The 15,849-nt window shown below is 37.1% G+C and overlaps 2 protein-coding genes across 2 annotated transcripts; one reads left to right on the forward strand and one right to left on the reverse strand.

Moving 5' to 3' along the window:
• Positions 1-2,439: 2,439 nt before the first annotated feature.
• On the reverse strand, positions 2,440-4,481 carry Smp_133500 (serine/threonine kinase; the record flags this gene model as incomplete). The annotated part of the gene is made up of 2 exons (XM_018790682.1): positions 2,440-2,460; positions 4,416-4,481. Coding segments are annotated over 2 exons (87 nt in total), but the record flags the coding sequence as incomplete, so codon positions are not given.
• Positions 4,482-11,104: 6,623 nt separating this feature from the next.
• Positions 11,105-14,590, forward strand: Smp_086920 (hypothetical protein). The gene is made up of 2 exons (XM_018790683.1): positions 11,105-11,265; positions 14,138-14,590. Exons 1-2 carry the CDS (start codon positions 11,121-11,123, stop codon positions 14,386-14,388), a joined length of 396 nt encoding a protein of 131 aa, XP_018646079.1. The 5' UTR covers positions 11,105-11,120; the 3' UTR covers positions 14,389-14,590.
• Positions 14,591-15,849: the final 1,259 nt, after the last annotated feature.

Consider the following 15,849-nt stretch of genomic DNA (forward strand, 5'->3'; position numbering starts at 1 on the left):
ATCGTCCTTCTGAACAACATCATCAACACAAACTTCGGGTAATTTGTGCTGCTGATGTCGTTCAGAAGGACGATGAAAGCTCCACGACCAAACCATTCAGCTCAGAGAACAAAACTCCATCAAAATGATACTCTCATGATTTCCGATTGTTGTTCAGTGATATGAAGGTCGATATTTTCCGGGCACAGATAACATGTTTGGTTTTCTAGGATGAACAGTAAGATTGATTTTATTGACCTATACGATTGTCACACACTTATACTAGATACCAAGCTAATGAATAATCTATTATACGTCAAATGAACTCAGATAAAGAACCCGATATTAGTCCGTCTTTAACATGTGTATATGACGAAGAAATCACAAGGTTAAGAAAATACACTACAAAATATTCACAATTATCTATCCACATGGGTGGTTAGTCAATCACAATTCACTATGATCGGGCCTAAACATCATTTTGTGATCTAAATTTTCGTTAGATTAAACTGATACTATTGTGTGTGTACAGAGTTTACGTTTATAAAACAGTTTGTTTAATATACACCTCATACCTTTATATACAGTGCTAGCTGATATAGAGGAGTGAGAAAGATCAAGATATGATGTCAATTCATGGAATCATTGACTGGTGGTTTAAGTGATGTTGTCTGAAAGTACGAGACTTTCTGATTTGAATCGGTTCGATACTCGTAATCAGTGGTTGGAAAAATTCACTGACATGGCGTAAAACTAGTGTCATTGGCTGTATTGCATGCATTTCTTATGCTCTTCAAAATCCAGGGTGATATATTATTCCCAACTCTCAGTTCTATAGTCTCGTCTTGTTACGTGGTGCGGTCGTCCGATTGTGATACTAAGATACATATTCCATATACACGAACCTTACGTGGTACATGAGTGAAGAGACTAAGAATGAGAAGAAATCTGAATTCCTAAAGCAAATCAAGATGTACATAGTTTTTGCTGTATAGATGCATAAATCTCCACCTCTCAAATATATATGAACCGAGCCTTAATAAAATTGCGTAGTGTCAATCAACAGTGTGCCTCCTTTAAAACTTCTATTCCTTTTTCACAAATAATTCTAATATTTAAATTCTAATTGAAGTTTGATATTACTGCCCTCATAATTATTGGCAATGTGCCCCCAAATGCCCTGGTACGGTAGAGAGTGGGGAGAGTCCGCTCTTCCTCTCCAAATGCTCTCACATGGCCACGCGTATATAGCCTCTGACAGGGAAGTCCTACTCACTGCCTTCTGACAGTGGCCGGGGTGTTGTTTACAAAATTGAGAGGACGAAAAGCGAATGTCCGGCGCTTTAACCGGGTTGGTAGACATGGAAATTCCACCTACGGGAGTTGGAAAACCCTGATTCCAAACCAATGGTGACACATGGGCTCTAGGATCCTGAGGGAACAAATAGCGTATAAATCAATTGTTGGTCACCGGCTACCATGGGACTGCATCTTCTTACGATGCTAGACTGCCTTGTGGATCAGACCTTTAGGTCTAAGGCTCCGGTTGTGGCCACTCAAGAAAACCACCTGCTTCAGTTTGAGCATCTGAGCAGTATCACAGCCCTGACACAAATCAAATGAGATTTGTGCGGCGCAAATGTATCTGGTGCTTCCTTGTACCAATATTTATGTGTTTAAATAAATAAATAAAATAAATAATTGGCAATGTGTAGCCTTTAATTACCACCTACCTCGATAGGTTATGTTAAGTGATGTAGGAGTAAATCAGAAGAAAACACTGAATTTTTATCTCGTTTTAGATTTTCAGTTTCGGTATTCTTTCATACGTACTTTTCATACTGTTGCCTCAAGTTTTTTTCCAAATGTTTAACACATTGGTACAGGTAGACACCAAATATATATGCGCCGTACATTGTAGTTATTATTCAATTTATGTATTTGAAACCACAGTTTTCCAAATCCCCTAGATGAATCTTCCGTACCTATCAACACGATTTAAGCTTCGGAAATTCTCTTTCTGTTCTCTCAATTTCGTAAACACCCTCACCGTGAGAATGCAATGAATAGGACTTCTCTGACAGTGGCCGTATGAGTGTGGTCATGTGAAAGCATTTCGAGGGAGAGCAGACTCTGTTCACCTTTAGCCGTTTCAGGGCATTTGAGGGCACAGTGTTGATTATAATTAATCAATAGGAGCGCTTTGATGTTTGCAAGCAAAGATGGTTGGTAGCTAACAATGGAATCTAGGACGCAGTTTTCGTCTTATCTGAGACTCGTCAGTCGGATGTACCTCCTTTGATAAACATGTTATAACCAACTAATTCTTATCCTTCTCGTATAGAATACATTAAATGCTTCATTGTATTTTATATTTCAGTTTGAATATGTCTCACAATATTTAGTATTTGCTAATTGTATACCATTGATTTTGAAATTTTTCAATCAAGAAATTACACTTTATATTACATCGAAAAATACGTAAGTTATTTTTATCTTATGCCTTAATGGATTATGTAATGTCTTGATAAAATTAATAATGATAATAATACAAGACAATGTTGTTCACATACAAGCTTTTATGTCAGGTGATTGGAAGTAATCCGGAGGAAACCTTGGTTAGCTTAGGTTTCGTACCCGATAGTTGTTGCTACCTTGAAGTGGTGGTCGGGCTTGCCTATCGTGATGAACCAATCGAGCTGTACTGGCTGGAACAATCGTTCCTCAAGGTCCTACCATACCAGTCAGGCAGGTCGGTTGAAGAGCGGTAAGACTAAAAGCATCAAACCCAACGTACGAAGGCGAAGTCGTACTTCTGACTGTATAGAGGTGTGACAGCAGTAAGGTGTTTCCCTCAGATAACCAGCATAACAGCGATGCTGCCCTCTCGCAAAGGAAGGGTGTGGTTAGAAAAGGTCGACCCTAAAAATTCACACATCGCCTTATCCCATGGATTTCCGTCTCCAGTGGTGGGGTCTCAACAAGTATGGAGCTAACACGAAAATTACCCACAAAAATGTTGTACCTGACTGGCTGACTGACTTAGATTTCGTGCTAGTTGACATCCGTCAACATTGTATTATCTGCGATCTTGAGTCAATGGACACTCCTTGTGTGAATTAATCTTTTGTAGGTCTTAGATATTTCATATTAATTTATTAGTAAATGGTAATCAATGTACAAGCTTTTATGCCCTAACTGCAAGCTACACCATTCGTGTGTAAGTTAACGATTCTAGTACTATTCGGTTGGCCAAACCAAATTAGATGATGCGGAGTACGAACCTACGACTCACTAGTCGATGGGTTCCGAAAGCTTTGATCATACTAGCTTATAGTTCGAGTACGTGTTTTCAAAACAAATTACCTTGTGAAACTATGCTACATTACCAAGAATGAGTGGCAATGAAAATGTCGTAGAATTTGCTAAGCCCTGTTAGTGAATCAGTTCACTGCTTTTATATCATTTCATTATTATTGTGTGGTATCACAGTTAATAAGAATGCGATTCTCCTTGTCCAGTTATTCAATTTGGTTTGTCTAGCTTATCTTATTTTGATGATGTGGTGTGATATGATCTGGTAACATTGTTCAGTGAACATGTTTCCCATATTCTATACTGTGTATAACTGATGGATAAGTTTTTCTTTTCGTTTTTGCACTTGTGTAGCTTAAACATCGCAAAACAATAATTAAACAAATCTGATGATTTTAAGCGAATGTCCGGCGCTTTAACCGGGTTGGTAGACACAGAAAGTTCACCTACGGGAGTTGGAAAACCCTTATTCCAAATCAATGGTGCACATGAGCTTCAGTATTCTGAGGGAACAAATGGCGTATGAATCAATCGTTGGTCACCTCCTTACGATGCTCCACTGCCTTGTGGACCAGACCTTTAGGTCAAAGGCTCCGGGTGTGGCTCCTCGGGAAAACCACCTGTTTCGGTTTGGGCACCTGGGCAGTATCACAGCCCTGACACAAATCAAATGAGATTTGTGTGGCGCATATATATCTGGTGCCCCTTTTGTACCAATATTTATGTGTTCAAATAAATAAATAAATAATCAACCTCCCTGAAAAAATTGTATAACAGTATAACCTATGAACTTAAAAATCTTAGATACTTTCAACAGATACTCAAGTTATAGTATCAACAAAAACTCTGTAAGTAGACAAACATTAATATGTCGGGAGCACTGGGGATTAGTCTAAAGGTTAAGTAATCATCATGATGCCTGAAATGCTCAGATTCAATGCATATTTGAGTCATGGATGTTTACTGTACTAAGAGGTTTCATCACAGTTGAAAACTGGCGTCAAGTCTTTCTCGGTATTCACTGATTATTTAACTAGAGAGTTGGTCCATGATTTAAAACCGAAAGAACACAATTTTGTTTGTCTATGTACTTCTCGTCGCTTTATTTTCGTATCTCCCAGACTTTCATGTTTAGAATTTCCAGCTCGTCTAATTGGGGAACAAGAAGCACTATCGATCGATATGGTTGTAAGTTGTTTGTTTTATTTTTTGTGTAACCTATTCATCAAAAAATGTTCCCATGAAATTACGTTGATCCATTACATTCGTGATGTATATGAACCGTGGTAGAGATGTCAAATGAACAGTAATGACAATTCTGTTCATTAACTCATGTTAGATGGTAAATAGAATGACAAGATCTTGTCAAAGATCGTTTTCATGTTTGTTGAAATAAGTCATCATATGAAGGATGCTACTGTTAAGTAGTTGTATACAGTCAACAAGAAACTGTCCTTGGCTTAGGTTTCGTGTTATTTTTGAAACGTATCAATAGGAAGTATATCCAATCTTGACTGAAACCGGTGCTTCCATTATGATTCAAAATCATTTTACTCACTATCATAGAGAAATGTTACTACTAAGCTACTTTAGTTTCAACTGGCTTTCTGTGGGATTAAACTATCCTAACGGATAACACGGGTTTGAATCTCATGGGGAGCACATTAGCCAGTAAAAAAGCAGGATTTATACTTTTTGCTTGACAAAATACAATTTAGCCTAAAAAGGTAATAATTTGATTATTGGTTATTGTTATAACGTATGAATTTCTGGCCTGAACAGTATTGGGTGCTATTCGGTCCTTCCTATCTGCCTAGCCCAGTCCGTTAAGTCCAGAACACAAATAACAGCCTCAGCAATATGAATCATTATTTACAAGCATACTGGGTTATATATACTAACCAAACAGACCAAAATATACCAAAAATAGAAAAATAACATTTGTACAGTAATTGGCCAATGTGGCTGTAGCTAGGGGGAAAGTAATCAATAATAATAGTTCCAAGGTCAAAATAAAGGTTATGATAAGAGGAACACGGAAACGATTAGGTCACTTATTTAACAACTATCCAATAGGGAATGGGCATATTGTATTTGTCCATAAATGGACCTCAGATTTATGATTCATAATTCGCCAGGGGATATAACACCTCCCCTTTTTGAGAAATCCGGAGTTGATATCCGGATTTTAAATTTCTCGAATTCACCCTCCCCCACGAAAGACTGTTGGATCCTCATATAGCCAAGTTACTATTAATGCGATATGTTTGTCACATTTAACAGGGAATGCATTAGAACTGAAGAGATCATGAGGATCGACGACATTTGATTCGAGGTCACCAACATTTGATTCTTCTGATATAGTTTCCTTGAATTTCCTCGGAACCTCATTAGTAGATAATGAATCATTAGGATAATCAGTATCTATGAGAGTTGTATTGGATTCTTGATTATCATTTAATACATCTGACATTTTTCTCTCATTTTTATAAGAGAATTCAACAGGAACATATGAATCATCAAAATAATCTAAATCTGGTAGAACAATTACAGAATTTTGATCATTAGATTCATTAGAAACATTTTCCGTATCATGATTAAATTCATTTGGCGCCTCTGTATTCAATACACTGCTCGATTTGTTTCCCGTTTCTTCGTGGGCGGGTACTGCAGCAATTTTAATGGCGCTTAATAAGATATTGTCTCTCTGTGAACTGGACGATTCATTGCTCGCACTTTTTGTTTCAGGGTTAATAAGACTTGGACCGTGTACAGGGCATGTCTCTGAAACAGGTAGTACTGGGCTACTGGGCTGATCATGTATAACTGCTGCGCTTAAATTATTGCTTTGTATGGATTCATTGAGGCTTTCGCCGGCATATTCATTAGTTCTGTAATCGTTTTCCAGCTCTGTACGCAATTTTGAAATTAATGCGTCAACTTCCGTTGCACCCCCGAAGCATGGGTGATTCAGCAGCTTCGCGTGTAACTTGTCAATGAAATCCAATTGACTCTTTCTAAAGCGCTGCTCTTGTCGCTGGATTAGCAACTGAAATTGATCGGAAGTTAGAGCCATTTTTTTATGCAAATAATAATAATAAATCCAAAAAACACCGGCAATTATTATGGATTATTTAATTCCAAAATGACGTCAGCGGCTGCTGTATTTTTTTTTTCCAGAATCCCATCCCCGTCGCCAATTGTTATAACGTATGAATTTCTGGCCTGAACAGTATTGGGTGCTATTCGGTCCTTCCTATCTGCCTAGCCCAGTCCGTTAAGTCCAGAACACAAATAACAGCCTCAGCAATATGAATCATTATTTACAAGCATACTGGGTTATATATACTAACCAAACAGACCAAAATATACCAAAAATAGAAAAATAACATTTGTACAGTAATTGGCCAATGTGGCTGTAGCTAGGGGGAAAGTAATCAATAATAATAGTTCCAAGGTCAAAATAAAGGTTATGATAAGAGGAACACGGAAACGATTAGGTCACTTATTTAACAACTATCCAATAGGGAATGGGCATATTGTATTTGTCCATAAATGGACCTCAGATTTATGATTCATAATTCGCCAGGGGATATAACAGTTATACTAATATTATAGTATCAATTTGGAATGACCTGAGAGTAGTGTAAATAAAGTACACTTTACCGACAATGTGTAGAGTAATGGCCTTAATGACCAAGGTATGTGACTTTCAACTATTGAATTGCCTCTTGTAACATCACCATCCTATCTTGATGATTTCATCTCGTTGTGTTGATACAACTGACACGTTTTGCTACCGATACACCTAAACTGTCTTCCTAGATAGTTCCGATCCCCTCAAATACTTCTACACATTAACTGGAACACTAGAGAGCAAATACGAATCATAATAGAACCTTTTTTCCAAGGTTGGTTTATGTGCAGATAATACAATGGTATTGATAGAGTTACACACGACCTTGGGCCTCTGAAAATGTACGTAATCATACTAAATATAGTACCAGTACAGGTAATTACCCAATCAAAATCGTGGAACATGATTCCGCATCTTTTAGACGTTTCTGCGAATATCCTATTTGACGCTGATTGAATGAAACGTTTTTGAGCCTCCAAGAGCTTTGATGAGGAATATTTCTAGGACCCTTCCAACAATGATATGACAATTTGTGTACTGATACACATGTGCTAACATATCCTGAAGTTATGTTCTGCGTTAATTATAACTAATTGATTATGTATTTTGAATTGCAAATCTTATAAAATGAATAGTACATTCGATATAGAGTAAATTGTTATTTTCATAGTTGAAATCATGAGTCAATTGAAGCTAGACCACCATAGAAAACCTGGAAGCACTGGACGGACGTTTCGTCCTATTATGGATTGGTTGAAGTTAGACATTAACACCGTTGGATGCCGACCAGCTCAGTGGTCTATCGGTTAAGTGCTCTGGCTTGAGACTGGTAGGTCCTGGGTTTGAATCTCTCGAGGCGGGATCGTGGATGAGCACTGCTGAGGAATCCCACAATAGAACGAAATGGCCGTCCAGTGCTTCCAGGTTTTTTCGATGGTGGTCTAGCTTCAATTGACTCATGATTTCAACTATGAAAATACTAAATTCTCCACCAAAACCCCTTCTGATCTATAAACTGTTATTGATTATCATTCTTGTTTTCCCTTGTTTTTTACTTCTTAACTTAACAGCATTATTAGTAGTATGATCAAATTCTCTTTTTTTTGTTGTTAGTTTGGTGATTGGGTTTCCTGTTGTTGGCGTAATATGTTTTCATGTATTAATCTATTAAGAATATTGAATATGTTAACTAAATGGAAACATTCAAGAATTATGGTATGTTTTTCTTTATATAAAACGGTGAATGTGTATCGATATAAGAGTCCTACAATTAACCTTATCTTTTTTAATATACTGAAAATATCTGTAGTCATCAGTGTATTAAAATCTACACATGAGAAAGCACTTGTCAATGTGTAGAACAAAACATGATTCTGATGGGGTTTGGTTTTCTGAGCTGGATGGTTTGATCGTGGAGCTTTCGTCGTTTTTCTGAACGGCATAATCAGCACAAACTTAGGTAAAAAGCTCCACAAATAAACCATCCAGTTCAGGGAAAAAAACTCCATCAAAAAAATTTTGAATGGAAAACTGTAAAAATTATAAAAGACAAGAATAATGAGGGCGTTATTGTGTTTGATCAGGCTGTCATATGCTGGGAGAAAAAGAAAGGGAGAGAGCAAGCAACCTTGTCTGACACCAGTCTCTACTTCGAATGCGTCTGCCAGCTATCCTTTATGCACTACTTTACAGTGTAGTCCGTCGAATGAATTCAGTATGTTGATGATTTTCTCAGATACTCAATAGCGTCGGAGAAAATTCCATAAGGCTCTTCTATCTACACTGTCAAATGCTTCTTCATAATCAAGGAAGTTGATGTACAGTGACGAGTTTCATTCATTTGATTGTTCATCGATGATCCGAAGTGTCACAATTTGGTCTGTACATGACCGATCTTTACGGAATCCGACCTATTGGTCTCGAAGTTGGGCGTCTAATGAATCCTTCGTCCGCTTTAGCAAAACTCTTTCGAAAACTTTTCCTGGTACCAATAGTAGTGTGATTATTGCATTTGCAGAGATCTCCTTCCTTTGGTATCTTGTTGAGGTATCCTTCTCTCCAGTCTGTTGGCACTTGTTCTTTCTTCCAAATCTTTCAGTTAGAAAATTAAGATATCGTTCGAATGCCTTGAAATCCTCGTATTGTTGTGCAAATTTATTCCTGGGCTTTTAAATAATTCTATAACATTCTTGATCAAAATTTTTGTGGACCTAATATCGATAACTGATCGTAGTTAAATTCTTTACGTTTATTTGATTATAGTGAGTTTAACATTTGTTACCATGTCTTCCACCACTGTAAGTTGAAATTATCTAACTTCTTCTAAGCGGTTTTATCAATCACTGACCTAACCCATCTATGTAGATAAATGATTGTAGGGAAATTTTATTGACTAACTTCTTTTTAAAGTATGTGCTAATGATGTCTAGAAAAACGATGAAAACTGCACAATTAATGCACGTAACTTACAAAACAAAACTCCCTTACTAGTATTCATTAACGGAGTGTCCACCAACCTGGTTAAAGCGCTGGACATTCGCTTTTTGTCCTCTCAATTTCGTAAACAACACCCCTGTGGCGAGAAGGCAGTGAGTAGGACTTCCCTGATAGAGGTTATATACGCTTGGCCATATGAGAGCATATGGAGAGGGAGAGCTGACTCTCCGCACTCTCGACTGTACCACGTTGAAAGCACCGGTTCTCGTCTGACCTTAGTTTGTATACTTATATGGTATGTAGTACGAATCAACCGACGTAATTTACATATAATCTTTATTAATCTCATTGAAATAAAATGCGTTTTATTAATCTATGCTTATCTATATTGATATCTTAAACCATAAATAGATCAGACCTGTTGATCTAAATAATGTCTTTCAATCCCATTTAAAAAAATATGCACCAAACTGTCCAAGAATATGATCATATAAATTAACACAATGAAAAGAACAGATTACACTGAATAACATAAATTGACAACAAATATAATTATACCTACCACTAACTTGCACCTCATTAAGTCACAAGAATACCAACTTCATTTGTAGAGAATCACTGATCAAAATTTGAAAGGAAAATGTGTCCCCTCATTCATTTGTCTAGTAGCAAAATGAATTATAGTTCAGTAGGATTACTTAAACCATAGCCTGAGATAAACTTTTTTTTCTAATTGGCTAATAATTTGAAATATTGACATATAATTCCCATTTAAACATTAAAAATATGACGTTCAACGTGTTATAAATTGCCCAAATATTACGTATTGCGATAGGACTACACGAAATTCTACCGATTGACCAAATTCAGATATCCTAGTTCGACCCCAATACTGTTCCCCAACACCAATAAGTCAGAACACAGCCGTTAAACGAGAATTGTTTATGGGGTCAGCAGCAGAACAAAAATGGTTTACAGACAAGGCATATTTATACAGTTAAGATGACTATTAACAGTAACCAATGGAAAGGAAGGACACGTAAAGGTTGTAATTAGGACAACTCAAAATTGACCAATAGGAAAACGACACATGAGAGTCATAGTTAGGACAACTGTAAATAATGACCAATAGGAAGTAACATGTAAAATATGTGAAGAGTCTGAAAACATGCCACTTTACATTCGAGATAATTTTTTGGGATATTCCTGTGAATATCCTAACACAACGAGGGGATCTCCTCAACGAATTCATTATCAAACTGTAGCTTTATATGGATCTAGAATTCAAAGGTGACCGAACATATGTTGCAATCAAAAATCATTTAACAGCAGCGGTAAAAACGTTCTATGCAGCAAAACTGCGAATAACGTTCACTAGTAGGAACTTGTTTTCTGTATCCATAAAGGATAAGCTTCCCCTTCTGGTCGCTTCCGTGTACATCTACCAGTTCACCTGCTCTTGTGGAGCTAGGTATATAGGCTATAGCCAGCGCTCGCTTTCAACTTGCATATGAAAACATGTCCCAGTGTAGTTCCACAAGGGTGAGTTGAAAGCAGTTAGAAGTTCCATTCTTGAACATGTACTCGATTCTAACCATTCTACCGATCCACAAGTTGATTTTAAGTTAAGATTAAACCTTTTCCTATAATAGGCTAACAATTCAAAATACAACTCTTTATTTTTTTTCTATAGCTTCTTGTAGTTTTTAAATCTGCGCCAATTCTAAAACGTGCACTACGTGTTAGACATGCAATGCTTCAATTATATGTATTAAAATTATTAAAATTACAAAGTCGTTATTTTGGTCGTCAATGGCGTAAAAATAATATGTCAATTATGTCTGCGATTTATCAAAAAGTTCGACATCGTTTAACAGATGATTGGGCTTATGGTAATGGTAAGTTAGTTTGTAGTGTTTGTTTTCATTATAATGTAAACGATGGACTACCTATGAATATATATATCGTTGTTTTACAACAAGTCATTCACAATCCGAATGACTAGCTGAAGAGTTTCATACTGTACCATTGTGTTGAAATTCTAATATGGAAGAGGTAATTTACTGATAGGTACCAATCAGTTGAATAAGGTTTAGGTCCACAACATCTTGTAGACTTCCTTTAACCTGATCTTAGCACACCATCGACGTTCTATGGAACATCAGGTTTATTAAATCATATTGCAAATTGAGTAAACCATTCGTAATATAACTAAACAGTAATGTATAAACAATGAAATGTGATGAATTTCCTCAACAACGATAATCAGTCAGTCATAAGCAACATAGAGCTGGGTATAAATGTGTTTCAGTCGGAGTTGTCATATCACATAAGCATGATGAAATGAATTTATCAAGATGTTATTTATTTATTTATTAAAACACATAATTATTCGTACAAAGAGGCATCACATAATTATGCACTACACAAATCTCATTTGATTTGTATTAGGGCTACGATACTGCCCAGGTGCCCAGACTGAAACAGGTGGTTTTCTTAGGGGCCCACACCCGGAGCCTTTGACCTAAAGATCTGATCCACAGGGCAGTGGAGCATCGTGAGGAGATGCAGTCCCATGGTAGCCGGTGACCAACAATTGATTCATACGCCGTTTGCTACTTCAGGATACTGGAGCCCATGTGTTTGTTATCGGGGTTTTCCAACTCCCTTAGATGGACTTTCCGTGACCACCAACCCGGTTAAAGCGACGGATATTCGACTCTCAGTCTCTCGATTTTGTGAACAACACCCCCACCACGAGAAGGCAGTGAGTAGAACTTCCCTGGTAGTGGTTGTGTGCATGTGAGAGCATTTCGAGAGGGAGAGCGGACTCTCCCCACTCTCGGCCTTACTAGGGCATTTGGGGGCTTATCAAGATGAATACTGAATGAGTGGCAGAAGAAACATGAATGAATGTAAAGATGCATATAACAGAATGTTAAAACTTAAGTGGAAGATCAATATTAATAGATTTGACTAATGTTGATCAACGATATAGTGTATATATAGTTCATATCCCATGTACGTCGACAATTCTACATATTTCTGATAGAAATCTCAGTCAGTCAGTCAGTCACAACGTAGAACTTCGTATGTACGTACATCAGTTCGAGTTGCCATACCACATTAGCACAGAGATTCAGTTGTCGATTCAAATCCCATAGTGCTAGAAGTAGTAAGAGTAAAAGCAATATGTGAAAGATTAGGGTTTGAAGATGTTATTCAAGGAGTATAATCCAATGAAATAAATTTGGAGAGAGAAAAAAGATAGAGACATGAAGAATTCAGTAGAACAAATAGAGTGGATGCAACTTCGCCATTGCAAACGATTTTGAACCATGTCATTCAAGGTCTCTAACCATCGATTGCTATCACCTCGCGAATCCCAACCAGGTAGTCTACACCTACTAAAATGGCTCAGTCCACTTGTCAGTGACTTCATGGATTTATGCCATGTTTTGGTCTGGCCGCCCCTAGCTTTCTTCCAACCTGCTCCTACACCATAAAGCATTGCACGTCGGGGCAGTCGGTGGTTGGGCATACACATGTCCCAGCCATCTCAACTGATCAAGTTTCACTACTTGGTCAATCGATTTGCCATCCTTACCTAGTACCCGTTTCCCAACAACTGCATTACTTACCCGATGGTCCGAGGATATACGAGCAATGCTTCGAAGACACCTATGATCGAATACTAGTAGCCTACGAATATCCTCTACTCTTATCGACTATGTTTCACTGCCATAAAGTAGGACGGAACGGACTGCTGCACAGTAAAACCGTCCCTTGGTTGCTAGACGGATATCTCGCCTACGCCATAAATGATGCAAGTTAGTGAAAGCTAGACGAGCCTTCTGTATCCGTGCTGAGATTTCGTCACACATCAGACCACAAGGGCTGATGAGACTCTCAAGATAAGTGAAGCGGTCAACACGCTCAAATACTTCACTCCCTATCATTAGTTCAGGTGCCGATGCAACCCAATCCTGAAGTAACATTTTGCACTTCGAAGGAGAGAATCGCATCCCGAACATGCCTGCATAGTTGCTTATAGTGGACAGAAGACTCTGCATTTTGTCAGCGTCTTCACCAAATAAAACTATGTCATCGGCGTATTCTAAGTCAACAAGTGAGCGTCCCGGTAAAAGTATATTTTATGTGGACAAAATGCATATTTCATAACAAGTAGTAGTGTAGCGAACGAGAACACAAGCAGGAGACGACCAAATATGTTTGAACACAAAATTACAGAATCTCTTAGTTAAATCTAAGACTTACTTACGCCTGTTACCCCTTGTTGAGGAGTATAGGCCCACCACCAGTATTCTCCATTCAAACCTGTCCTGGGCAATCCTTTCCAGTTGTTATTCATCCTTTTCATATCTGCTTCAATCTCTCGGCATAATGTGTTCTTTGGCCTTCCTCTTTTCCGCTTCCCTTAAATCAAAGTACTATACAGTAAATTCTTCATTTGCAAAATATCAATCAATCGTCTAAGACTTCATTGTTCCTTCGTTTCCACACCAATCACTCTTTGTTCTAGTTCTCTTCGCCTCGATCTTCTTAGCTTTCTGTCACCAAGTACTTTCACTTTCGATTGATGATACATACTACTTACATCTATCGACATCAGTAGTACAAACCATAGTAGGTTTTAGCCATAAGTTTAACACACACACAAATCTAAACTTATTGAATACTTAACTTAACATCAATTTTGTTGCATATTTTTTTGTACTCAAACCTTTTAATTAAAATTATACTTTATAGATGTTGATGCATTACCATGGCAATTTCAAGTGGAAGAATGTTCATTACGTACTAATGTTGATCAATTTAATCAACGTCATTATACTGATCATTGGTTTGATCCTGAATATAAACCAGTTGATAATTGTTTAATGAATGTACTTAGTCAATCTACCGAGTTATCTAATGAATTTAAAGAAAATTATGAAAAATGGCTTGAAGAAGAAGTATTCTCTGTACCAATTAATTGGTCACATGTATTAGCTCATTAAAAGGAATGGGTTTCTATTTGTAAACCTTTTGATGATTCAAAAGATAGTTTACCCCCTTTTTTTTCTTACAAAAACAAACAAAACAATACCGGTTTATGTTTTGACTTCGAATGAATGATACCATTACTAGTACTAAGTAAACAAATATTCAGTGCAATGTAACGCCTGTTTTTGTTTAATATCTAAATATATAGCCTATAACAAAACGTCTTGTGATTCTTTCATGCCTTTCACACGAATAAAGAAAGGTTGAGCATGTAATTAGCAGCCTTATGCTGTAGATAAAGCCTAATGAAACATTAACCAGAAAAAAACTTTGTCCTGGGAGTTGAAGTATCTTATTTAGGATAACGATACCTCATGATGTAAGATACTTTTTTTCGGAAATCACAAGGCTGATGCCCTTCTGGACAAGCGGAGCACATTGAACATCTGCACAATCTGGGAGAACGGAAGAATCATTCAATTAGCTGGATGAATGAAAGATACAACTTGGCGGTGCCTAGAATCAGTGATGCTCACTAAAAGCAGGCTGGACAGGAAAGACTAACTTCGAGAGATGTACCATTATACTCTGATCATGAAGAGAAAAATTCTTCCACTTTGATTATGTCTGACGCGGATAGCTTATAAGAAATGGAAAAATTCATTATTTTGTTTGGGCACTCAGGCAGTATCTCAACCCTCACACAAATCGAATAAAATTTGTGTGGCGCATATATATTTGGTGACTCCTAAGTACCAATGTTCATGTGTTTAAATAAATAAACGTCTCAATCGAACTGTACAACTTACATTAATCCTAATTGCACGACGACAATGAAAAGAAGAGAGAAATAATAACTCATAAACGCCGAGACATGAAAAATATTATTTTAGCGGGCAAAAGAGATGATTTTTATTTGATGATTTAGAGACTGTTTTAGGACAGTTATGAGCGATCACGTTCTCAATATCATCCAGCATTTCTGTCCATAGCTTTCAAAATATTCAGTTTGGCTATTATGTGATCGCTTTCATTACTGAGTTTTCTAGTCGTTATACAACAGTTGTCTTTCATGTCAATTCAATATTTAGTATGAATTTCTGAAATTCCCACGATCATTGGCGATTACCATTTGGAGCCTATATAGTAAACGAATAGTCCCACAGTGGTTGCAACTAAACTTTTATGGTCTGTGTTGATTCAACAATATCTTTATCACATAATCAGTAATTTGAGAACATGAAATGCAAGTTTGATCATTGATAGCCTAAAACAAACGGTATAACTAACTAATTTGTTAATTGCAAATCAAATCTTATACTATTACAAGGTTGAAAAAACTTATTTGACTGACAATATGACTTGATACAGTAGATACCAGTCAGCACATTTGATCAATATACACTACGTAGATTACATAATGCGAAGACACAAATGCCCTAGTATGGCCGAGAGTGAGGAGAGTCCGCTCTACC

The sequence above is a fragment of the Schistosoma mansoni genome, assembly GCF_000237925.1.
Source record: "Schistosoma mansoni, WGS project CABG00000000 data, supercontig 0041, strain Puerto Rico, whole genome shotgun sequence".
NCBI lineage: Eukaryota > Metazoa > Platyhelminthes > Trematoda > Strigeidida > Schistosomatidae > Schistosoma > Schistosoma mansoni.

Bases quoted from the DNA above. Each gene is read 5' to 3' on its own strand.
- Smp_086920 (XM_018790683.1), top strand. From the start codon at position 11,121: ATGCTTCAATTATATGTATTAAAATTATTAAAATTACAAAGTCGTTAT. The intron at 11,266-14,137 runs GTAAGTTAGTTT...TATACTTTATAG, and splicing joins TGATTGGGCTTATGGTAATG to ATGTTGATGCATTACCATGG.